The 23612-nt window shown below is 60.1% G+C and overlaps 2 protein-coding genes across 8 annotated transcripts; one reads left to right on the top strand and one right to left on the bottom strand.

Annotated features, from left to right (window-relative positions):
* Positions 1-236: 236 nt before the first annotated feature.
* On the bottom strand, positions 237-15007 carry LOC122186365 (protein O-GlcNAcase-like). Of its 7 annotated transcripts, none has more exons than XM_042882945.1 (17): positions 14794-15007; positions 10785-10836; positions 9340-9437; positions 8900-9030; positions 8363-8534; positions 8002-8100; positions 7600-7884; positions 7203-7328; positions 5541-6370; positions 5295-5469; positions 4968-5024; positions 3931-4016; positions 3602-3706; positions 2440-2531; positions 1883-2063; positions 1641-1812; positions 237-1441 (listed from the first exon to the last, which is right to left on the bottom strand). In XM_042882945.1, the coding sequence occupies exons 2-17, from the start codon at positions 10811-10813 to the stop codon at positions 1305-1307; spliced, it is 2775 nt and encodes a 924-aa protein (XP_042738879.1). In that variant the 5' UTR covers positions 10814-10836; positions 14794-15007; the 3' UTR covers positions 237-1304. The 7 variants fall into 7 exon arrangements, with proteins under 7 accessions (XP_042738879.1, XP_042738878.1, XP_042738880.1 ...); XM_042882944.1 differs by lacking the exon at positions 14794-15007 and adding an exon at positions 14276-14346; XM_042882946.1 differs by lacking the exons at positions 3602-3706; positions 14794-15007 and adding an exon at positions 14276-14346.
* A 1066-nt stretch (positions 15008-16073) lies between these two features.
* Positions 16074-23383, top strand: DOK1 (docking protein 1). Its single transcript, XM_042882953.1, has 5 exons — positions 16074-16157; positions 16386-16685; positions 19975-20086; positions 20183-20355; positions 21884-23383. The coding sequence occupies exons 1-5, from the start codon at positions 16095-16097 to the stop codon at positions 22943-22945; spliced, it is 1710 nt and encodes a 569-aa protein (XP_042738887.1). The 5' UTR covers positions 16074-16094; the 3' UTR covers positions 22946-23383.
* The last annotated feature ends 229 nt before the right edge of the window (positions 23384-23612 follow it).

The raw sequence follows: 23612 nt of genomic DNA, 5'->3' as shown, positions 1-23612 counted from the left end.
CCCGCACCGAGCAGCCCCGGCTCCCAGCCCGCAGCCCTCGTGGCGGGGACGTCCGGCGGGAGGGGTACGGCCGCTCCGGAACCCCGCACTCCCGAGCTGCTCCTTTCCCCCGGCGGCTCCGCTGCACGGCTGCCGCTGCCCCCGGGACGGAGCCCCTGCACGGGACCGACACCGCGGCCCTCCCCTGCAGGGTTCCCGTCTCTCTCCGCCCCAGGACCCACGGTCGTCCCGGGACCAGAACCGGCTGCAGCCGCCCCTCGGAGCCGCTCTCGGACACAGAGCAGCGCGTCCTGGCCAGGCACGGGGAGAGCAGGGACTGCCCGTGTCCCCACTGCTCCGGGTACCTCGGCCACTCTTTAGCCTCTTCCCTGCCCTATGGGTATGGGACGGCTACGGAGAGGGAGCCTCCCGTGAGCCCTTCGTCCCTCCGTCCCTCCTTCCAAACTCTTTCCCCACGACCGTGGCAGGACAGACAGACGTTCCTTCTACAGCCCTGCTGGCATGAGGAGCCCCCAGAGACCCATAACGGAGCCATTGCCACAGGAGACCCCATCCTGCAGAGGAGGTGCCGGGACCCTTTGAGGGCCATTCCTCATTGTGGTGAGGGGTCCCAGGCCGGGGAGTAGCTGGAGGCGGAGCTGTGGCTGCCATTGTAGCCGAGGTCCCGCTGTGCTGGCTGCAAGCACGGGGCTGGGTGGCTGGCAGCTATGGGTTGCTGGAAGGAGTCGGTGGTATCCCAATGCTCTCCCCATGAGATGACCTACAATGTGGCCAGCAAATGCTTTATTACCAGGGATAGAACTTTCATCAGTCCTCGGGCAGCAGAATTGGGTCTGCCTCACTGTGCCCAGTGCAAGCTTGATCCAAGGCAGCTCCTGGGTTCTGAGAACCAGCCCCAGCCCCAGCCTCCCAGCCTGGGTCCACACCGGAATGGAGAACTGGGCAGCCCCACCTGCAGGACTGGCACACTACCGTGCTGTGCTCCAGGACCACCACCCCACACTTGCAGGCTGGAAGCTCTTCACAGCCCAGGGATGCCCTGCATCAGGGTGCTCAGGGTGCTCAGCCAGCAAGAGTGAAGGTTCCCAGTATCCATATCTCCCAAAAGGGCAGAAATGCTTCTCTCTTGCCAAAAAGCCCACAGCCTGGTGCACTGCACGCACCCCAGGAGCACCTTGCTCACCCCCAGCCCACGCTCCCACATCCCTGCCCGGCCCGAGAAGCTCCACGCTCCCGATTCCTCCAGCAATCCCATGTGGGATGGGGCCCCGTGGTGCTGCCCCATGGCTGCCCCTGATGCTCGCTCAGAGGAGACGTCCCAGGAGCTGCGTTCCAGGGGAGCTGGGACAGGGCAAGGGCAGCGTGACGAAGCCCAGCTTGCTGTAGAAGCTCAGCTGCCGGTGGTCTGCAGCACTGACTTGGCAAAACACTCCCCGTGAGCCTGGGGGGAGAGAGGAGAGCTCAGACCATGGTCTGGGTCCCTCGTGTCCCCTTGTGCAACCCATGGTGCTGGGGGCAGAGCCAGGATGCAGACAAGGAGCCCCAGTGAGGGCTGCCCCGGTTCCGAAGTGAGCAGGGAGCAGACAGGATGTGGTTGGGGTGGGTCAGGGGTGCCTCAGCCCCACCAGCACGGAGCTCACCGTTGGCTCTGAGGGCGCTCAGCAGGCTTACAGCCAGACTGCGGCTGGCACCCACGTCCTGCACCCGCGGGGCCGTGTCCAGCTGCACCAGGGAGGGGAAGCGTCGCAGCACGGGCAGCGGCACAGCCAGCGGCTTCGTGTGGAAAAAGAGCAGTGCTTCTTCCAGGACACCCTGCAGGCGATACACAGTGAGGGAACCCTCCCTCCCCAACCCCATCCCAGCACCACAGTCACACCCTCACCTGTCCCAGGACCCCCAGCTCCCGGGGGTACCTGTGCTGCATGGCCGGCAGCCAGCTGCTGTCGCGCTCTCGCAGGAATCGTTCAGCACAGAGCGCTCCAGCTGCATAGCCGCAGGGGCCGCCCTCATCCTCCAGCACGAAGGTGTACTCAGGGCTGAGGCTCAGGAAGCTGCCCAGCATCCTGCCAGACAGAGCAGGGCACCGCTGAGCTGGGGCCGAGCGCAGCACAGAGGGAGCACAGAGCTGCCGGCTGCCTCCACTCCTGGGACGCAGCACCCAGCGCCCTCCCAACCCACGGAGGTCCTAATGATGCCTTCTGCCAGTGTAAACACTGCAGCCCCCACAGGGACCAGTGGGGACAGAGCATCTCTATCCCCATGGCAGCTACCAGGACCCCCCTGGACGCACCCTCCCTGCCCCACATCTGACACCACAGTCCCACAGTGGCCGTGGCACAGGCAGAGTTGCTCCCTGCAGGGACGAGAGGAGGGCCCTGGCTGGCTGCTTCCATGCTGCCTGGGCACACATCCAGGGGGTCCCCGCGGATCAGGTCTCACCTATCACCCAGCAGGTCAGGGTGGGCCGCGAGGACCTCCACAGTGCTGGGCTCACCATCCAGACCCTCCCGGAACATTTGGTACAGCTTGCCCTGGAAGAGCCCAACCCAGCTCAGTCCCAATCCTGCCCCACTGCTCCCCTTCAGCTTCTGCTGCTCTGCCACAGCCCCTTTGGAGTGTGATTTCAGGCAGCACTCACAGCTGCCTGAAATGTCCCCAGAGAGGAACACGACCAGAGCCCCAGCCCTCGGCACCAGGGGAGGTGGGTGCTGCAGTGCGCGGGGTGCTGGCGCTGAGCGACGCAATGCATGCAGCCATTGTGTGCTGCGTCCTGCTGCCACAGCACAGCGTGCTTTAAAATGAGCCATTGCCATTCCAGTCAGGCACCCCCTCGCAGCAGCTCCTGAGAAAATGCTGCTCAGCCCAGCCCAGAGCATGCTCAGAGAAGCTGAACAGCAGCAAAACATGCTCTCCATGGAGCACGTGCGAAGGGGAACCCTCTCATGAATTCCTGCTTTGGTCACATTAGAGCTCGCAGGGTCAGCACAAAGGACAACAAAGGACATCCTGGCAAGAACATGTTTTTCTCAGAGGAAGGCTCAGGGAGCAGCAGGGGCAGAGAAAGGCACTCCTCAGCTCTGCTCCCACTGCTGGCCAAAGTGCTCGGCCGAGTTTTTCCCACAAAGTTCCAGTGGAAAGATGCATTCAGACGTAATCTGACAACTGGCAATTGAAAACAAGCTCTTGCACTGGGAATTGCTGGCAGTCACAGTCTGACATTATAATCTGCTCTCATGTGCCTGCAACTCCTCCTCTGTTATTTATAAGCACTAGCTGTGCCTTGCAGGGCACTGTGTTCAGTAGGGATGTGTGTGCTGTGCCCATGATGGTGGATTTGCACTGTTAGCATTTTTTAGCCCGGCGGGGCGGCAGAGCAGACAGAGCTGTGTGACCACTGCAGGCCGCATCCCATGGGACACAGCCCTGTGCAGTTAACCCCACACTGGCCTGATCCTGGGGTTTGCTTCCCACTGTCATCGTCCTGTGCTGTGACCTCAGCTCCGCGGCTGGGAGTCAGCATGCACTTTTCTTCTTATGCCATGCAGGGTGTGATGCAGGGTGAGGGGCAGGAGGGGCTGCAGGGTGGCATGTTCCATCTCACCTTGTCCTGGGGCAGCAGTGGGCGCAGGAGGTACGGCTGTCGGGATGGGAAGAGCGGAGGTGGATGGCAAAAGAGGTCACAGCTGTTCCCCACGGGCAGCAGTGCCTGGAGGAGGCAGTCTGTCAAGGAGCAGTTTGCTCTGTCCCCCACACCTGCCCTGGAGCAGCAGGAGAAACGTCTCCATGTTCCACCCCAAGCCCCAGCACCAGCACCCAAGCAGCTCTGCCTCTCAAGCACACAGGAACTCAATGGCAGGGCAGGAACAGCAGCTATGGTCCTGGCTTCCCAAGGCCTCCTCCAGCCCCCAGTATTCAAGGGCATGGTCTCACCTGCAGGTCTCCAAAGAGGCCCCCACGGCGCACCCAGGGCTCAGCGTCCTCCCCTGGGAAGAGCGGGGCAGTGATGCTCTGGCACCCTGCAGGCAGCAGGAGACAGATGTGTGTGTGACACAGCTCCCGGCACAGCCAGAAAGCTGCAGCCCAGGGCAGAACTCAGCACACTGCTTTGCAGCCCGGCCATTGGCTGGGACATCTTTCATTAGATCATGCTGCCAAAATCCCCATCCAATAGAGCACCCACAGCTTTTCTTGTTCCAGTGTCTCACCACCCCCATGCTAAAGACTTTCTTCCATGCATCCCTCCTACCAGAGAGGTGGTCCTGGGATAAAAAACGGCCAAGAAACTGACCTAGTAATAGACATTCCCTCTAAATCACAACAGACAGCAAAGTGCTGCTGCAATGTGTGCCCCCTCCCTGAAGCATGATGCTGCTTCCTCTCCAGGCTGCTTCACTTCAGTTCCCCTTCAGTGGCTGCTCCCTCCTGACCAGATCAGGAGCCGTCTGCAGGGATGGTGCCTCAGAGCTAACAGCTGCTCACAAACCACTGAGCTGGGAGTTATGTCATGGTGTCCTTCTCAGAGGCAAAGGAACTGCACCAGATGACTTCTCCCTGCTGATGGCTGTGGGTGCAGGGCAGGGGCTCAGCCACTTGCGTGGTGAGGTGGGTGCGCAGCACTGGGACACTGTTGGGTCCCTGGGTGCAGAGATGCAGGGCTGGGATGCTGAGGGCAATGATCTCACTGTCTTGCAGGGAGCCCGTTGCCCACATCTGGCTTCAGCACAGAGAGCCTTCACCCTCAGCTAGGCAGGGCAGACCTTCACGAGCCCTGTACCAATGGTGTCCTGAGCCTGCTGCCCTCTCCCCAGCAGCCATGCTCTCAGCACATAAGGATGTGCACTGTGCCAGCCTTCCCAGGCCCTTCACACCCGCAGGCAGCATGTGGGGAAGGGCAGCCCACTGGTGAGGACCTGAGGGCAGCAGCCCTTTGAGGGGGAGGGAAGAGAAAAAGTCAGCGCCTTACTTACAGCCGAAGCAGCTTCCCCAGGTGCCCTTGTGCTCAGGGTCACACAGGAGGCGGCCATCTGCAAGGGAGGAGCACAGGGCATGGGATGCACATGGGGGTCAAAGGGAAATGCTCCCACCAGAGACCCTGGCATCTTGGCCAGACCCCAGGACTGCTGGGAGGGCTCCCAGACACTTCCACCTCTTTAGACAGAATGACAAAGCGAGATTAAGGTGCTCTAGCTGTTTCACTGTGCCCAGGGGCCCTTTGGGAGCTGGGCTGGGTTTGGCAAGGTGTGGATAAGTGGCCCAGGGTGGAGAACTGTCCCCATGTGCCCTCATTCACGTACCCAACCACAGCACAAAGGCGCTGGCAGCCAGCAGCAGGTTGCGGATGTCCCACAGGTAGGGGTGCAGGTCGTAGAGCAGCGCCTGCCCCGCACTGCGGACGAAGCGGCTGTGCAGGCAGCACACCTGGGCACAGAGCTGCCCGAAGGAACGGGCCCGGCTGCGCCACTGTGCAACCTGCAGACAGGGCAGGCGTCAGAGCAGCTGCAAAGGGCACTGTGCTGCAGCAGCGCCCACATTAGCCTTACCACACAGGAGTCTGGTGATCTGCTGGGGACTCCCATGCTGGGACCGTTGGCCAGGAGCCACCGAAGGTCTTCCAAGAGATGCTGCGCCTGTGGCCCGTGATGGTAGGGCAGGTAGAAGAGCTCCACCAGCATCCGTGCCTCCTCCACGGTCAGTGGGGCACCGGAGTTCGTCCCAGCCTCTTCTGAGATCAGTGGCACAGAGGGGACAGGGCTTATGGCAGTCCCATTAGCGAGCAGTGCTGTGGGGACAGGGCTGGTGGTGGCCCCATCAACAAGCTGTGAGATGGGGCCAGGGCTGGGGTCAGCCCTAGACCCTGAGGGTATCTGGAGCACATCAGCAGTGCTGGCCCCAGGCTGGGGACTGCCAGGAGGGCTGCTGCCCCTTTCCCTGACATCACCGCTGTCCAGGGGAGCGCTCTGGCAGGTGCTGGCCCCGCTGCTGCAGCACACTGCTGTCCTCAGGCTGTGGAGGGTCTCATCAGCCACAGGAGCTCCTGCCGACCTGTCACTCCCTGCTGTGATGGGCAGAGCAGAGGAGGGCTCACAGCTCGCTCTGCTACCTGAAGCGAGCCGGCCCCGATCCTCTGCAGGGCTCCGTGGGCCCCCGGTGGAGGCCCTGCTCCCACTGCCCTCTTCAGGCACTGAGGTTGCCTTCCTCTTTCTGTTCCCCGGTGTCACGTCACAGGGCTCCGGTTCGTGCTGGTCTGCCCCACTGGGAGCAGTGTCACAAGGCTGCGGGCCAAGCAGGGCCTCCTGCCCTCCTGCTGTGCCAGGATGCAGCCCTGCCTCTTCCTTGCAGCCGGTGCTGGATTGCAGCGGAGTCCTTCCTCCTAGCAAGAGAGCAAAGGGGCAGCCCCACTGGCACCTGCACCAGGATGGCTGTGCCCCGGGGCAGCTGTGCTGGGAGCTCAGAGCAGTGCTTGCACCGACCAGGGTAGGCCCAGACCATGGGCTCTGAATTGTTCAGGACTTCGCAGCTGGGGAGGCTTTGCAGAGGCAAAGCAACAAATTTGCACCACGCTTAACCCCCACCTCCAGAGCTCTGTCCTTGTTCCTAGCCTTCTACTGAGCCCATGGTTTGAGGAGACAAGAATGTGTAAAGCAGGAAGCATGCTTTGCTCTCCATCCTTGCAGCAAATGCCACATAATCCTCCTTGGGGCAGCTGGGCACTACCCAGAGCTGTTTACAGCCCAAAGCTGTTCCTGAACCACGCTGCGGGGTCACAGACTCATGCACATCTCCTGCACATGGTCACCCTGTCATGCTGCCACCGGATCTCAGACACCTCTCCCCATAAGCCTTCTCCCCCAGCACACCATCTTCTCTCAACATCTATTTCTCTCATAATGCAGACAGGGTCACTACAACATCTGCTCGTAGTACCTCCTGGGGCTCACCATCCTGCATCCCGTGGCTTGCTCACTTCTGGAGCAGAAGAGTGAGCCCAGCACACGACTACCCATGGAACCAAAGCTTCAAACTCTTCTACCTCACCTTTCAGCTGCAAATCCCTCCTTTTCCCAATGCTACTCACAGAGACTCCCCCAAGCAGACCCTGAGCACACGACAACCCCCCTGCAGCTCCCTCAGCCCACAGAGCTCCCTGCAGAGCTGGTCCATGCTCGGGACCGAGGGACGCTGCACAGTACTGGTTCACCTACCTGCCTCCAGCACCTGCTGCTTTATCTCAGCCACCCAGTCAAGCAGTGCCAACTCCAGAGCCTCCTGAGGGCTGTAACCTTCCTGCAGGCCCTGACCATCCCCAAGCTCTGCTGAAGCTTCTGTTCCTAAGGAACAGAGCTCATCAGCTTGGGCAGTTTCACACACTGCTTTACCAAGCTAACACATGTGACACCAGTGAAGGGCAGCTCACCACCTGGGGGGACCCCGTGTCCACAATGAACGTGGAGGGTCACCTCTCCCAGGCTGGTGGGCAGGGGGGCCACAGGGCTATTGCAAGGCCGGGCAGAGTCATCCTGGGTTCTATCCCGTGCACGCAACCTCACTGTGGCCGTGGTGCCCCGTGCACGGAGTGTCCCAGGGCGTGTAGCCACGTACCTGTGCTGTCGGTGCGGGCACAGCCCTGCAGCTCACTGTGGAACCAAGTGCCCAGAGTGTGCATGGGGATGAAGTTGGCCTGGAGCTCGCAGTTGGGGTTGAGGAGCAGCCCACAGAGCCGGGGCATAAGGCCAGGGGCACGGCCCGTGTAGGGGCCCAGGAAGACACGTCGGCAGTCGTAGTCATTGGCAAAGAGGTTGTCCCAGATGAGGAGGCGACGCTGCAGGACGTGCTCCACCTCCTCCACCAATGCAACCGAGAGCTCCTGGGACACCACCTTTGGGCCTGGAGCATCGAGGCACAGACACGTGTGGGATGACAGGCGGTGCACTTCTCCATGCACAGTGCACATCTGAGCACCAAGTGCAGAGCTGCGTGCAGCCGTTGAGACAGGGCACCCACCTGTCCAGATGACCCCAATCTCTGGGAGCAGCTCCCGGCCGAGGGTCTGTAGGTAATGGGACTGAGCAGGGCTGGGGGAGCAGAGTGAGCTGCAGTACTCTGCAGAGACAGCAGACAGCGGTTGCAGCAGGCAGGGACGTGGACAGGAGCTGGGCAGGGAAGGTGGCACAGCCCTTCAGTGGGGCCTACTGCTGTCCGCCCCACTGCCTGCTCCTGTCCCCACCCTGAGGTCTCCCTGGCTGTCCCAAAACGTGGTGGAGCCCACAGGCTGCCAGGACAATCAGCCTGCAGGGGGAAGAAGGGCTGGGAGCAGTGTAGTGAGCACATTAGGGCTGCCAAGCACCCGCAGCTGGTGGGGTACCTGTGGGGCAGAAGAGGAAGGTGGGAGGCAGGCCCAGCTCCCGGTACGCCTCGTTGGCCACAGAGGCCTGTGCCTGTGCCAGGGAGGGGAAGACGTCTGTGTCAGCGCGGCACAAGCAGGGATCGATGTCGTCAAAAAGCAGCGCGAAGGCACCGCAGCCCAGGGCAGCCACCTGCAGGCACAGGACAGGCGCTAGGAGGGCGGCAGGAGGAGGATCTGGGGAGCTGGGTGAGCTCCAGGCAGGGATGGCAGAGCACTGCAGCACCCCAACAGACGATGCCTACATCGTGATACCCGCTGGGATGGGGCTGCTCCCTCTCTGCAGCTCCTGCATGCCGCCTGCAGGCATTGCAGCACCTGCAGCTGCCGGCTCTGCTGCTCTGAGCAGACACTGGGGCTGCGTGAGGCACCCAGAGCTGCCCTGGGGTCAGAAGGAGCTCACAGCCCCACACAGACGTTTGGTGTGGGCATGGGGCCGCACATGAGCATCTGTGACCCTTGCCAGGAGCCGTAGGGTGAAGGAATGGCCCACGGTACCTGCCTGAGTTTTTGCTGCAGCAGGAGCCTGTCCCCAGCACTTGAGAACACGATGTCCTGGCCAGCAGAAATGGCGAAAATGAACTCCACGCCGTGCTCCTGGGCAGTTTTGATGAGAGACTGCATCTGGGCTGGGGACAGAGCAGAGGGATGCAGTGAGATCTTGAAGGCACAAGAGGGGCAGAAGGGAGGCTGCAGCCTCAAGGATCAGAGGGAGAGAAGGGCTCTGGGGAGGTGGTGCTCAGGCCCTGAGACACACAGGAGCTCTGTAGCTGTTGGGATCCCCGGGGAGAACCCATAATGGGGAGGCTCTGGAGCTCCTACACCACACAGGGTTCCGTCAGGGGGAGCATAGCTGCAGCCTGAGCCTGGCTGAGCTGCAGAACGGTGGGACTGGAATGACTGCAGCCCCCCACGCTGGGGCCCAGCAGAGCCACTACCTGCCTCATGCTGTGTGTAAGGCTCTCGCCAGAGCAGCCGGTGCTTCAGCTCGTCTTTGGGTGCATACATGTAGCAGTTCAGGCCCCAGCGCTTCAACCTGCAGCAAGGAAAAGGCATCACCAGGGGCTGCAGACAGGCTCTTTGCAAGGCAGTCTGCAGGCAGGCGTGCCAGCCCTCTCCTCACTGTGCCTGCAGGTTCCCAACCGCTGCTTGCAGCCCCCACTGTGCAGCCACAGCCCATCCTCAGCTCTCTGGATGCTGCACCGCAGTTGGAGTTGAAGGAGTGCAGGTTGGAGCTAAAGCAAGGCCTGGCTGTTTTGGGAGATGAGGCCATGCTGTCATAAGGCCCTCCCTGGCCTCAAAAAGCACAGTTCTGTCCAGAATCTGCACAGCAATCCAACATTCACTGGACATCATCAGAACAGGACTGACACTTCCCTGGGCAATTCTTTCTGCACTCCTGCATGAAAGCCATCTGATTTACTCATCTGTTCTATTTATCCTCCCAAGTGGATGATGTTTTACATTTTCCTACGGTGAACAGACTGTCATGGACTGCATGACACCATCACATCATCTTATTTCTTCCCAGAGAAGGAAAACTCTGCTCACATATGGGAACACATGAACGCGCACACCGATTTGACTGGGCCATCACCAGTGCTCCTCCCTAATATCATTTAAAACATATCTCTTGCTTTCCTGTATCTCAGCCGCAGGTTTTCCAAGTTTTTCTAAGTTCCATTTTTCTGCGTTCACATCTCCCAACGCTCCCCCATTACAGCACATCTCCCACTCTGAGCACAGCACCAGCGCTGTTGCCGGCGCACAGAGATCGCTCACAGCCCCCGGACCCTCCGTTCCAGCCACGAGCAGCACGCAGCTCCCCGCACCGCGCCGACCGCTCCGCCCGCGGCGCCCCGCGCTGCTCCCCGAGCCCGGCCCGGCGCGTCCAGCGGCCGCAGAGCCACAGCGCCACCTGGTGGGCACCGCCGGCACCGCCGGCTCCTGTCGCTCCGTCCGCCGCCCCCCCATCCCGCGATCTCCGCACCTCGGCTCGGGGCAGCACAGGGGCTTTTCCCCTTGACCGGCCCTGGGAGCAGCGGGGACTGTCATGCGCCATTGGATTCCACCTTGTCTACCTTCCTAGTGACTGCAGAGAGCAAAATTCGTAGAATCATAGAATCACAGGGATGGCCTGGGTTGCAAAGGAGCACAATGCTCATCTCATTCCAACCCCCTGCTGTGTGCAGGGTCACCAACCAGCAGCCCAGGCTGCCCAGAGCCACATCCAGCCTGGCTTCGAATGCCTGCAGGGATGGGGCATCCACAGCCTCCTTGGGCAACCTGTTCCAGTGCCTCACCACCCTCTGGGTGAAAAACTTCCTCCTGATATCCAACCTAAACCTCCCATCTCAGTTTAAAACCAATTCGGGATACTTGCCATCTGAAGAGAAGTTTCCTCTGTTCCATGGACCATGGCCTCCCATAGAAACCTGTGAAAGAGCAAAGCAGGTAAAAAGAGGGGCAATGAAAGGTGCTCTCTCTGCCTTTAAACACTGCAGCAACTCAGACTACAGCTGAAATGCAGCAATGCAGCTCAGTCCTCATTTGGAGGATGCACGCCTTGCAGTGGGGCACGACTTGGAGGCACATCATGGTTTACCCCAGCAGGCAGCCATGCACCACACAGCAAAGGAGAGAACTGGGGGAAAAAAATTAAAAAATAGAAGTAAAAAATTGTGGATTGAGATAAAGGTAGTACGTAAGACAGAGAAGGAAGGAGGAATGATAAAATAATACTAAAAACAAAAGAATACACAAAACAAGTGATGCACAATGCAATTGCTCGCCACCCACTAATGGTCAGCCCCCTCCCTCTTCCCCCCCCTGGCAGCACAGCCATTCCCAGCCAACCCCTCCAGTCCTATTGCACAGCACAGTGCCACACAGTGCCAACATCCCTTTGGCAGGTGGGATCAGCTGTCCTGGCTGTGCCTTCTCCCAGCTCCCAATGCTCCCCAGCCCCTCACTGAGAGTCCTTAACTCAGTGTGTGTGCTGATAAAAAACAACAGTGGTGTGCTATCAGCACTATCCTCATCCTAAACCCAAAGCACAGCACCATGCCTGCTACCAGGAAGAAAATTAACTCCATCCCAGCTGAGCCCAGGACGAGGCAGCATCGCCGCCAGCGGCCGTGATCAGGAGCACACAATCTGTGGGGATGCCCTGATGGCACAGACCATTTCACAGAGACCTCGTGTGGCCTCCACTGGGAAACACCATCCCCACAGCCTTGTAAAGGGAAAGTCCAGACAAAGAAAGCACTGAGCAGCCCCGAGGGCTGTCTGCTGACAGGAATGCTCACCAGTGAGCCAGGGCATTGCCCTTCCCAAGGCTCATACAACAGAACTGAATGCAGGAAATGCAGATCTGCTGTCAGCAAGATCCATGGTGTCTCTGAGCATTTCTACTTTTGCCACTTGCAGGTTTGGGAGGCTGCTGGGCACCGGTGTGTGACACGAGCTGGAGGCAGCAGCGTCACTCAGCCTGCCCTGTGCGGCCCGGGTGCAGCCAGGGGCTGCTGGTCCTGCAGCACCTCTCCCCATTGGGACCACTGTCAAGCATAGGGCCTTCCCACTTCTGCTCATAGGAAGATCTGGGAGGCACAGAGCTGCTTGCAAAGCCAGTAGGTAAAAAAAAACAGAGGAGAGCAAGTTCACCTGGAACAACGGGAGAACGGGCAGAAACATGCATTGAGGAGATGCAGATTTGATTGCTTTTTAAAGAGCAAGTTAAGAGAAACACTTAAATGTCCAAGCTGAAATCTAGCAAGAAATGGTATTTCAGCCATACAGTCAAGTCTCAGAATCACAGAATCACCAAATGGTTGAGGTTGGAACGGACCTCAGGACGTCATCTGGTCCAATCTCTGCTCAAATAGAGCACCTACACCTACCTGCCCAGGTATGAAGCCTCACAGACAATACGTTGTCTTGAACAGCGATGGCAGTTAGCCGTTAGGGCAGCTTCCTAGTGTCAGATGGGCTCAGTATCACCGGCAGCTTTTAAATTAGTCACGTACTTTCCAGCAGTTGAACAAGAACAGGGATTGAGAGACATGAATGCATTTGTTGTGCACCAGGGCAGACTGTAAGGACTCTGCCCATGCAGCAGAAAGGATTGGCTCTGCGTGCTGCAACGAGGCCAGTGCTGCCCTGAGGTGTGCACAGCCTGCCAGGACCCCACATCCCTGCTGCCCCGCAGCAGCCAGCACAAAGCATGGCAGCCTGCTGGGCTGCACTGCAGCATGCGCTGAGCGCTGTTGTTTGCCAGTGGATCTTTTAACAGCTTGAACATCTACATACTTGCTCCATTGGTTTTGAAGGAATATAGATTTGCTTTGCTAGCCATACCCCGTGCATGGGGCTAAATCTAGAGTCACCCAAAGATCCCGGCAAGTATTTCATCTGAAGAACGTATTTCCATGAAAAAGAGATTTTTCTGTTACCCACCCCATGGGAAGCCCTGCTCAGCCCACAGCTTAGGAGGCCCTGGGGGTCTGCACAGCCTTTGCTTGCAAGGGCCTCACTGTGAGCTGACACTGCCTCACAGAAGTGACATTCCTTTCTTACACACACCATGCCTGCAGCAGCACAGTCGCAAACTCTCCAAGAGTATTCTGCCCAGAAAAAAAATGATTAAACTGTACCAACAGAAACCTGTTGGCTCCTGCGGTGGCATCTCCATAGGAAGGATGCTCATGCCCCGCTCTTTTAGGGACAGGTGAGCAGTGATGAGTATTGCAGTGTTTGCCCCTTGGCTCTCCCGTGGCCCAGAAGATGACAGCAGTACCCAGCCAGCAGCACTGTTTGTCATCCTCTGTGCTGTCAGTGAATGCTGGAGATGCGGGAAAGCAAAGTCCCAAGGCTGCAGCCATTCTCCACCACCTACTCTGTCCCAGATTTGCAGACTTGGTCACCCAGCCACAAGACTGCCTGTGCCCTCTGGCTGCCTCCAGCACAGCCCAGGTGTCAGAAGGGAGTAGGGCTCTGTGTAGGACATGCTGGCCCAGCAGTGCCCAGCTCAGCACTCTGCCTGCAGCACCAGCGCTTCCCACCAGTGTCAGTGCTACTGCATGGTGAGGGATGCTCTTCCTCCTTCACTTTCTAGAAATCTCCTCCTCCTGGAGCAGCTCTGCTGACAGCATCTCTGTCCTTCTCTTTCCCAGGTCAGCTTTCCTACACTGACTATTCTTGTCTGACTCATATTTCTCCTTGCGATCAGCTTCTCCATTTCTACACTTTTTGTTTGATTTGTGTTTATTTGTAGTGTTTTTGCCCCAGGCAAGGCAGCAGGCAGTGGGCTGCACTGTGGTGATGCTCTGCCAGGAAAGCAGGAGATGCTTCTGACCAGCAGGTGCCAGGCATCGCCCAGCCGCAGAGGTGCGGAGCTGCATGCAGGAACAGCAGCTGAGGGGAGCAGAGCTACACGGAACTGCCACAAGAGCAGCACTCCCTGGGCAGTGCCAGGCGCAGCGCTGTGCTGCAGGCAGCGAGGCAGGAGAAGCGCACCCCAGGGTTTGGGCCCCGTGCCTAAAGAGAAAGAGCCACCGCAGTGTGCTGGAGCCAGAGCAGCGCATCCCTGTGCCGCGCCGTGATGCTGGGAGGGGGCTGCGCTGGGGCTGCGAGGGACGCATCCGTGCTCTATGAGAGAGCTGGGGACCTTCGCCAGGGGCTGCCGGTTCCACACCCTCGGGCGCAGAGTGCCGTGCCGTGCAGGGCTGGGGCTGCCTCCCCCGTTCCCGGGATACGGGCCTCGGCGAGCTTCCCGGGAAGCGGCCCTTCCCGGCCGCAGCGCGCTCCTGGGTGGCCGGGACAGCCCCTGCAGCGCCCCGGAGAGGCACCGGCCCCGTGGGGACCGGCAGGACCTACCTTCCACCACGCCGCAGAGGAAACGCGGCCGCTCGGCCATGACCGCGCAGGAACGGCCCTGCGGTGGTGGGGCGGGCGGAAGGGTGCGGGGAGGGATGGGGCGGTGCGGGGAGGGTACGAGGGTACGCGGGTAGACGGAAGGATGTGGGGGGGGATGGAGAGGAAAGCCGAGGGACGGAGAGGAACCGAGGGGGGGCGCGGACGGACCCGCGCACGGACACCGCGTGCCCGCCCCGCACAGACGCGGCCGCCGCAGCGCAGGGGGCGGCCCCGGCAGGTGGGGCCGCAGGGGGGCCGGGCGCGGGGCGGGGAGCTCGCGCAGCTCGCGGGCGGAGGTCCGGCGGCTTCGGACGGCCGCGGGCGGTGCCACGGGAGGCGCGGTGCGAGCCGCCGCCGTGCGGGGCGCCTCCGCAGCTCCGGCGCCCCGCGCCGCTTCCCTCGTGCTGTGCGGGCTGCGATGCCTCCCCCGCCCACCGCGTCCGCGGAGATCGGACTGTTTCGCCTTGCACGTGATTTACCTGCCCGCAAACATCTGGCCTCGTCACGCTGCTCTGGGCTGTTGACGCAGTTTGGCTCGTGATCCTCGCCGTCGCGCAGGTTCTGGTTTGCAGAAGTGCTGCCACGTCAGTACTTCCCTGGTCTGCAGCTGCACGGACACCGGTACCTGCGTGCGTGCAGAACCTCGTGTTCGTCATCACTGCGCTACTCTGCTCTATTTCTGGCTGCTTTTCCTGTTTGTCAGACGAATAGTGAGGCAGATCTGTGTCCTGCAGCCTCTCTGAGCCACAAGACTTTGTAATGGGAAGCAAGCACGTGGCTTTGTTACTGTGGTCCATTTGTGTGTGGGGGATGAGGCCAGGAGAAGCACTGGCGCAATCCTGCATGCAGACACTGCTGAGGGCCCTCCTAGCGGCTATCACCACCGGTAGTGCTTCCATCTAACCCGCCTGCATGGCTTTGCATAGGAAAAATGGGTGTCAGGGGCCAACAGAGCCAGGGTCTGTGGCATCTCCCTTTCCCCCTTGCAGGTTCAGGCAGTGCTAGGAAGCCAGGTGATGCTGTCTGGGCCATCTGGGGAGTGAGGAGCCTACAAGCGACTGACCGGCCACAGCCCGACAGTCAGAGTGCACTGTGGGCCACCAAAGTGTGCTCAGAGCTCCGTGACATGGCATGTAGGCAGCTGCAGAATGCAAGGAGTGCTCAAAGCATGGGAAGATTCAGCCCCTGGTACAGGCATGATGCTGCTCATAACCAGAATTATGCTCATCAATGAAATCTGCACCAGGGCAGACAATTTATACCCCATGAAAGCCAGCTCTGTGCTGCCAGGCTGGGTTACTTGAGCAAGCAGCAACTACCGGGGCTGGCTGGACACAGGCCACGCTCACTCACCTTCTGCACAAGCCTGCGCTGCAGGGACAGGCTGGGCTCCAGGTTGGCCCCTAGGCTGGGCGGGCTGTGGTGGCCAGGCGCAGCTCTGGGCTGGGAGCGCTGGGTGCCCAAGCTCCATCCTGCACCAGCAGCCAGATCCCAGTGCCACCATCCACTGGGGATGCCAGGCTGTGTGGAGCCCTTCCGTGAGGGGACAAGGACAGTGCTCCTGGGCACACACGCGCACTCACACGCACACGCTCTCTCTCTCTCTGTCTCTCTCTAGCTCTCCGCTCACCCACGCACCCGCGCGCTCCCCGCTCTCCACGCGCTCCGCGCCTCTCGCCCCCCCGCGCGTCCCCGACACGTGCGCGCCCCGCCCCGCCCCGCCCCGTCCCGCCCCTCAGCCCTGGAGCGGCGGCGGAAGCGCTGCGAGTGGCGGCGCGGGATGGAGCCGCCGGCCAAGGAGGGGCCGTTGTTCGTGCAGCACAGCAACAAGTTCGGCGCCAAGGTGAGCTCCGCGCGGGGCCGGGCCGTGGGGTGGGAGGGGGCCGGGGTCGGACGGTCTCCCGGCCGTGGGTCGAGCCGAGGCGAGCGTTCTGCGGGCGCTGCCGAGCGATGGGGGCCGCCGATCGCTCTGCACAGGCGGCCGCAGGGCCAGGGTGGGTGGCGGCCGCGCTCGGCGACGGGACGGGACGGGACGGGACGGGGCGCCCCGCGCTGACTCCGTGCCTTGCAGCGGTGGAAGCGGGGCTGGTTCGCGCTGTTCCCGGCCAGCCAGCACGGCGTCGCTCGCCTGGAGTTCTTCGATTGCAAAGACGCGGCGGGTCCGGCCGGGCGGTTGGGTACGCGGCGCCTGGACAAGACGGTGGTGCGCCTGGCGGACTGCACCAGCGTCACCCCAGCGCCCTCCGAGAGCGGCCCCCGGGCCGGCACCGCCGCCTTCCGCCTGGAGACCAGCGGCCGCAGCTACCTCCTGGCGGCCGAGCAGCAGCAGAGCGAGGAGTGGGTGGCCAAGCTGTGCGAGATCGCCTTCCCGGTGAGCGGGGCGGGGTCGGGGTCCTCGCGTCTCGGCGTCGCGGCCCCTCGGAGCGGCTCCGGCCTCAGCGGCTGCCCGGGTTGGGCTCGTGGGACCGCAGGGCTGCTTAGCACGCTGTCCCCAGGGTTCCTGCCTGTGCCCTGCACTCTGTGACATCCGCTGTGCTGCTGTGCTGCTGCACGGAGCCCTGCTCACCCCCTGCAGACACCTGGCGAGGGCTGGATGAGAACTGGGGGTGTTTCCTCCGGACCCAGCTGGCTTGGCCTTTCCTGCAGAGGCAGAAGCGGAACCCTGAGCATGGTGCAGTACTTGGCTCTGGGACCCGTCAGGCTCCTGGGAAGCACAAGCAGCTCTGGGAACAGGGCAGCCCCTCACCGAGCCTAGGGGTCACTCTCCAGTGCCAGTGTCCGTGCTGGCCCACGGCACAACCTTCCAGCTTCCCTGCCCTTCCCCAGGCTGGCTGTCAGCCATGTACTGCGTCCTTGTGAAGGCAGTTCGCAGGGCAGTGGTGGCCCACGTATGTGGGCATCCGTATGTCTCCATGAGGGTGGTCCCTGCCTGCCTGGTCCCACGTGTGTTCTGTGCTCCTTTTGGGGTGGGAGGGTTCTTTGCTGCTGGGCAGTGCTCGCCAGACTCAGGCTATGGATGCAAGGCTGGGCTTCTCTGCAGGGCCTCCCTGCAGCTGTCAGTGACTGGCCCAGCTCAGAGGCACTGGTATGGCACTGAGTGTCATTCCATGTCTGTGGCCCTGTGTCATGCAGATGGTGTTGCAGACTTTGTCCTAGGCAAGGCTCCTGGGACTCAGCTGGGAGCCCACCCCCCACATTCGGTATAGTGGGAGCAGTGATAAGGCAGGGAGTGCTTGCTTGGAGCAGTGCTGTGCTAACACCTTTGTTCACCTGGTAGCTGTCAGTTGCATGCTTAGGGTCCAGAAGCTGGTCAGCAGCTTAAGGATGTGTTTGGGAAGGTGCTGTGAGATCAAGGGGCTGTACTGAAGGCCTGCCCTGTGGAGCACAAGGCGTAGGAGCTGCTGCATATGGTCTCTGCAAGAAAGCGTAGGTGCTTGGTTGTAATTTCTGCTCATCTGCTTGGAGAGTGAGATTTTGTGTTGTGTTAATTGCTGTCCAGAAGGTGAGCAGCTTGGGAATGGGCTGGGGAGATGATTTGAGATCAGGATGGGATTTCTTTCAAGGTCCTGCAATGGAGGTGGGGCAATTCCAAGCACAGATACTTGTTGGACAGAGAATGGCTTGAGAGCAGCTCTGAGGAAAAGGATTTAGGGGTGTCAGTTGATGAAAGACTCAATGTGAGCTGTCAGTGTGTCCTTGCAGTCCAGAAGGCCAGCTGTATCCTGGGTTCCATGTAGAGAAGTGTGAGCAGCAAGTTGAGCACTTGCACTGCTCTGCTCTTGTGAGACCTGGAGCACTGCATCCAGTCCTGGAGCCTCCAGCACAAAAAGGATGTGGAGCTGTTGGAGCAGGCCCAGAGGAGGGCCACAGAGATAATCAGAGGGCTGGAGCACCTCCCCTGCAGGACCAGGGTGAGGGAGCTGAGAGTTTTCAGCCTGGAGAAGAGAAGGTTCAGAGCAGACCAGATAGTGGCCTTCCAGGACCTGAAGGGGACTACAGGAAAGACGGGGGTGGCTTTTTATAAGAGCAGGTAGTGACAGGATGAGGGGAAATAGCTTTAAACTTAAAGAGGGGGTAGATTTAGACTAGGTAATAAAAAGAACTTCTTTCCTGTGAGGATGGCGAGGTACAGGAACAGGTTGCCCACTGAGGCTGTGAACATCCCCGCCCTGGAGGCATTCCAGGCCAGGTGAATGGGGCTGTGAGCACCTAACCCCGTGGGAGATGCATCAACCCTGTGTAGCACAGGGTTGGGACTACAGGATCTTAAAGGTCACTTCCAACCCAAACCTTTCTGATTCTTTTTCTTTTGAAGATAAGGAAAGGCGCAGTCCAACAAAACCAGGGTTCTTGGCTGCCTGATTCCAGGTTGAGCTCTGCTGCGTTGGATACTTCAGGAGAACAGAAGCTGCTGCTGTCAGCTCTTGGACTTTGGGTTTTAGCAGTGTGCATCCTGTTTAGAAGCCAGAGAGAATCTGTTGGCCTTGTTTGGGCCTTACTGCTTGCACGGGAGCTCATGTGACTAGTTTTAAACTGAAACTGCAGCAGCTTGCCTTCTGCAAGATGTGCCGCAAGCCTGGCCACGTGACCCTGGGAAAGTTTCCTGCTTGGTCTGAGCTCGGACCCTCGTGCAGCAGCACAAAATCCGCTGGAAGGGCTGTTGCAGGGCATCAGCGGGCCCCTGGTTTGCATGGGGCTGCCCCAGAGGAGGGTCCCTGGGGGCACCGAGGGTGCGTCTACCATGTGGGTCCTCGGGGGACTCTGCTGTGGAGATGTGGCCTCGGGCAGAGTGCTTGTGTTGCACTTTCAGTTCTGCATATGCTAAAAGTAGAAGTGCTCGCTTCCCTCTGCAGTCTGTGCCCTAATCCTGGCGCTGTCTTCCTGGCTGTGCAGAAGCAGGACACGGGCTGCTGTGGCTGGGTCATGGCATCTGCTCCCTCTCCTGTTTGTGTAGCTAGGAGAGCAGCCGGGCCTGCGCTGTGCTTTGGGTGCTGATATCAGCCATACTGGAGCACGTCTGTGTGGAAGTGGGGCTGCTTTTGGCCTCCACAGCATGCGCCTGTGTGCCAAGCCTGAGCTACCCCAGTGGTCAAGTGGGCAGCGGTGCCATGGGCACAGGGCTCCCACGAGGGGGCTGTGTCAGTGCTGTCTTTGCTCAAGGCAGGGTCTGGAGGGAGGCCTGCTGGAAGGGCAGGGAGAAATTCCTATTTGAAAGAGTGGTCAGACATTGGGACGGGGAGGTGGTGGGGTCACGTCCCTGGAGGTGTTCAAGAGCTGTGGAGATGTGGCATTGAGAGACATGGTCAATGGGCACGGTGGAGATGAGTTGGGGTTGAGCTTGATGATCTTAGAGGGGTTTTTTATCCTCTATGGTTGTGTGATCTGCTTCCTGTCCCATGCACCGGGTTGAGGGCCATGCTAGGGTTTCCGTGCAGCCCCTCCTTCCCAGTCCTGTCTCTTTCTGTCCCTGTCACTCTGGGTGGGTATGGTCTGTGGCGCTGGGTGGGAGGGGGCTTGGCTGAGCTGTGCTGGGCTGGGTGGGCTCCTTGCACAGGGCAGTGGGGCCTGGGGGAAATGGGGCAGGGGACAGTGACGGCAAGGTGTCCTTGCAAAGCTGGTGCAGGCGGAAGGGCTGGCACTGATCCTCTCTCTCTCAACAGAGGAATGGCTCCAGAAATGCTACTGTGGCACTCCAGTGTTGTGGAGAGGGCAGCAGGGAGGCGCCAGTCCTGGAGATGGCTGTGAACTCTATCTACTATTCGAGAGATGAAGGTGGGGTCTACTGCTGCTCTTGGTGGGCTCCTACAGGCAGTGCTGAGAGCAGGGGTGGGATATCTTTGCCTCCCCTGAGCACTCCTCTTCCTGCAGTGAATGCCTTCTGGGTGACGGTGCAGCGGACTGAGGCTGCGGAGCGGTGCGAGCTGCGTGGTTCCTACGTGCTCAAGGCTGAACGTGACAGCCTCATCCTGAAGGACCCACGGACCAGTGAGATCCTCTACGTCTGGCCCTACCGGCTACTCCGGAGATACGGCCGGGACAAGGTGGGTGTGTGGATGGGCAGCCAAGGATGCTGCTCATTTCCCACTGGCTGTCCCTGGCTGCTGTGGCGTTGGTGCTGTGGACTCTGCCAAGTGCTGCGGCTGCTGCAGCCCTCAGTGACCACAGCAGCATCTCTGGGGCATCTGTGTCCCTTGGTCTGTTCCCAGCTCCTCAGTTGTGTCACTGTAGGAGCGTGAGCTGTGGTGTTCCCATCCCTCTGGAGGCCTACCTGCACAGCCTTGCTCCACCACGTAGTCCTTCCCCAGCTCCCACTGAGGCCATCGCAGCCACTGCCCACCCTTGTTCTCTCTCTCTGCACTCCAAACCCATGCTGCTGGGGAGCTCGGCACTCTGATGGCTCCCAGCATGTGGTCATTCCTCTTGTGGGCAGTACTTGGAGCAGGATGGGCTGTTTGAGACACCTGTTCTGCTCTGGATATGCTCACCTTTTGGGGCACACAGCTGTGAGCCTGACTGACCTGTGTGGGCCTATGCTTCCCCAGTGTCCTGCAGCAGCGGGTTCCCCATCTATCCTGCTGCTACACAGACTGCAAGCTGTACCTGCTATGCTGGGGAGGAAGAAAGTGGCCTCCCTGGGGCTGTTTACAGAAGCGATGCCATCAGCTGCAGCTTGCCAGCAGCATGTTCTGTGGCACTTCACCAAAACAGAAGCAGAAACTAAGCTGTTCTCAGGATGGCAGTGCCTGAGGCAGGAGCAGTGCTGAGTCACTGCAGGAGCAGGTGGCTGCACTCCCGGGTCCCCTGGTGGGGACGAGTTGGCTGTGCTTGTGCTTAGCATGGCTGACCCACAGAAACAAGTCTGTCCTCAAAGGCTCTTAAAGGAATCACAGACAGTTGCTACATGCCAGACAACACCAGAAAGACTTTTGGTCTCTCCTGGGTTCAGAGGTTTGAGAAGGGTCTGTGCATTTGCCGATGGGAAGTTATGCACGAATGTGCTCAGCCTGAGAAGTACAGCCTTGGTCAAGGCTTCTCTTTACTGTTAATGACATAAAGTACTTCAATGCTTGCAAGACATGCTTTGCTTGCTGTTGGTAACCAAACTGCTGTTTCTGGCCTTTCTCCCATGGAAAGTTGCACTCCTCTCTTGGATTCCTTACCTTCTTGCTTCCCTTCTGCCTGACTGATGCTGACTTAGCCTAGATACCCACAGCATTTTCTCCTGCTGAACTGTTTCCTTCTTGCCCTACTCAGTTCCCAGTGTGTGCTGTGGTGCCAGTTGTTGAACCTGCTGACAGAGCTCAGGGGACAGCCTTCAGCAGGGCCTGCAGCTGTGTCCTTGGGTGACTGCAGCACTGTCCCCTCAGCTGTGTGCCCCATTTCACAGCTGTTCCAGTTCTGCTGGGTGCTGTGCAGCCACTGAGCGAAGTACAACCTCAGTGCTCACAGCAGGGTGCTCAGTTGTGCTGTGCGCAGCCCGACGCTGCAGCCACGTGTGCATCAGGGGGGCACGGCCTGCATGGCTCTGGGTGTTGCTGAGCAGAACATGACTGCTGGCTTCTCTTGCAGGTAATGTTCTCCTTTGAAGCTGGCAGGCGCTGTGATTCTGGACCAGGGAACTTCACCTTCGAGACCAAGCAGGGCAATGAGATCTTCCGCTTGGTGGAAGCCTCCATCCGGGAACAGAAAGCTCAGGTGGAGGAGAACCAGCAGAGCTGTGACTCGTTGGAATCTGACAGCCCCAGTGTGGTGCTGCTTCGCCAGGCCTTGGCTGATGCACTGAGCCTGGAGCAGCCCACGGAAGGAGATGACGCTGCAGCAGCCAAGGCAGGCCTGGCACCCCGGCCTTCTGCTGCAGCAGAGGAGAGAGATGCGATATCACTGCTGAAGACCCGGATGCTGCCAGAGCCACCTGTGGTGCAGGCCAAGCCCCCCCTCACCAGCACCCCTCCACGCTCCCCTCTGCCCAAGGCACCGCGGGCTGTCCTGCCAGACAAGGATCCCTCCAGCCTCTACTCAGAGCCTCTGGACTCCGTGAAGAGCTTCCGACCCAGGCCGGACCCGCTGTACGCAGACCCCATTGACAGCAAGGCCGCGGGGGCTGCGGAGGGGGCGAATCTCCGGGTGCCGTTCCCGGGTTCCTGTGAGCAGCTGCGTGCCGAGGGCTGCGGCCTGCCGCGGAAGGAGCACATCTACGACGAGCCCGAGGGCTGCGCGCCCCGCATGCTGCCTGCCGCCGCCGGCATCTATGACGAGGCACGGCCCATAGGCGAGGCCTGGCGCACGCAGGGCCACGATGGCAAGAGCGGCTACGAGTTCCCCTACAGCCCCAGTACTGATGACTATTCAGTTCCTGCCTTCAAGACCAAGGGCCCCAAGCCAGTGCCTGCTCCCAAGCCCCTGGCAACGTTCATCTCCAAATGTGCTGAAAGAAGTGAGGACCCTGGCAGGCGGCGAGGGAATCTTGCTCCTGAGAAGGCGGCCGTCAAACCTGGCCTGAACAGCAGCAACAACAACAACACGGAGGTGCTGTACTGCCGGGTGATGAAGCCCCAGCTTGGGCAGAGGAAGGAGCAGAGTGTGGATGAGTGTAGCTTGTCTCCTGTCTATGAGGACCTAGGAGAGATATAACTCTGTTCTGCTCTGCACCTGCCTGGGGGGCTTTGCGGCCCAAACTCAACAAGGAGTGGCACAGGCGGCTGTGTTCCATGGCCTGGCACGGGGCTGGGGGCTGTGTGGGACGGGGCAGAGCCCCTCCCGCTCGTCAGCTCTGAGGGGCTTTGTCTCCTTGGGGCTGTTCCACACTCCCAGGCTCAGAGTGCACTGGTGCTGGTGCTGCTTGGCTCCAGAGCCAGCCTCGCTGACACCTGGTGGGGCAGGAGGGTGGGCTCTGCACTGTGCCTGCTGCTTTGACTCCAGAGGCTCTGGCTGTGCTATGCCTTCCTCTCTAGGCCAGCCATGGGACTAAGAGGCTCACTGCAGTGCCTGGGGGGCTGCTTGCCATCAGTCTCCAAAAGTATTTTTATACCAAATTATTTTGATATTAAAATTTGTATGTCTTATGATGAAGTGTTTGCATGTGGCATGTTAGGCACGTAGCTGGGGAGATGCTGGTGCAGTGCTGTGGTGTGTGATGCCCTGTGGAGCAGTGCTCGCGCTCACGCTGTCTGTGCCAAAGCTGCTGAGCTAAGAGCAAACCACAGAGACAGTGGGTGGCAGCTCCAGCAGTGGCTGGGATGCCCTGATGCCAAGGGATTGAGGGATGTGAGAATCAGCCCCACTGAGGCTCTAGTGTGCT

The sequence above is a fragment of the Lagopus leucura genome, unplaced genomic scaffold (genome assembly GCF_019238085.1).
Source record: "Lagopus leucura isolate 7727_CA_CO unplaced genomic scaffold, USGS_WTPT01 Super-Scaffold_100036, whole genome shotgun sequence".
In the NCBI taxonomy this organism is placed as follows: Eukaryota; Metazoa; Chordata; class Aves; order Galliformes; family Phasianidae; genus Lagopus; species Lagopus leucura.
The sequence above is the reverse complement of the archived record's forward strand: the minus strand, read 5'-3'. Positions and strand labels throughout refer to the sequence as shown.

What these genes read in the sequence shown, in the direction of transcription:
- LOC122186365 (XM_042882944.1), bottom strand. Translation starts at nt 14,315, where the DNA reads ATGGCCGAGCGGCCGCGTTTCCTCTGCGGCGTGGTGGAAG. An exon ending in TGCCCGCACCGACAGCACAG is followed by an intron (nt 7,329 to 7,599) that starts GTACGTGGCTAC and finishes TCTGTTCCTTAG; the next exon opens with GAACAGAAGCTTCAGCAGAG. An exon ending in CCTGACCTGCTGGGTGATAG is followed by an intron (nt 2,064 to 2,439) that starts GTGAGACCTGAT and finishes TCTGTCTGGCAG; the next exon opens with GATGCTGGGCAGCTTCCTGA.
- DOK1 (XM_042882953.1), top strand. Translation starts at nt 16,095, where the DNA reads ATGGAGCCGCCGGCCAAGGAGGGGCCGTTGTTCGTGCAGCACAGCAAC. An exon ending in GCAACAAGTTCGGCGCCAAG is followed by an intron (nt 16,158 to 16,385) that starts GTGAGCTCCGCG and finishes CGTGCCTTGCAG; the next exon opens with CGGTGGAAGCGGGGCTGGTT. An exon ending in TGTGCGAGATCGCCTTCCCG is followed by an intron (nt 16,686 to 19,974) that starts GTGAGCGGGGCG and finishes CTCTCTCAACAG; the next exon opens with AGGAATGGCTCCAGAAATGC.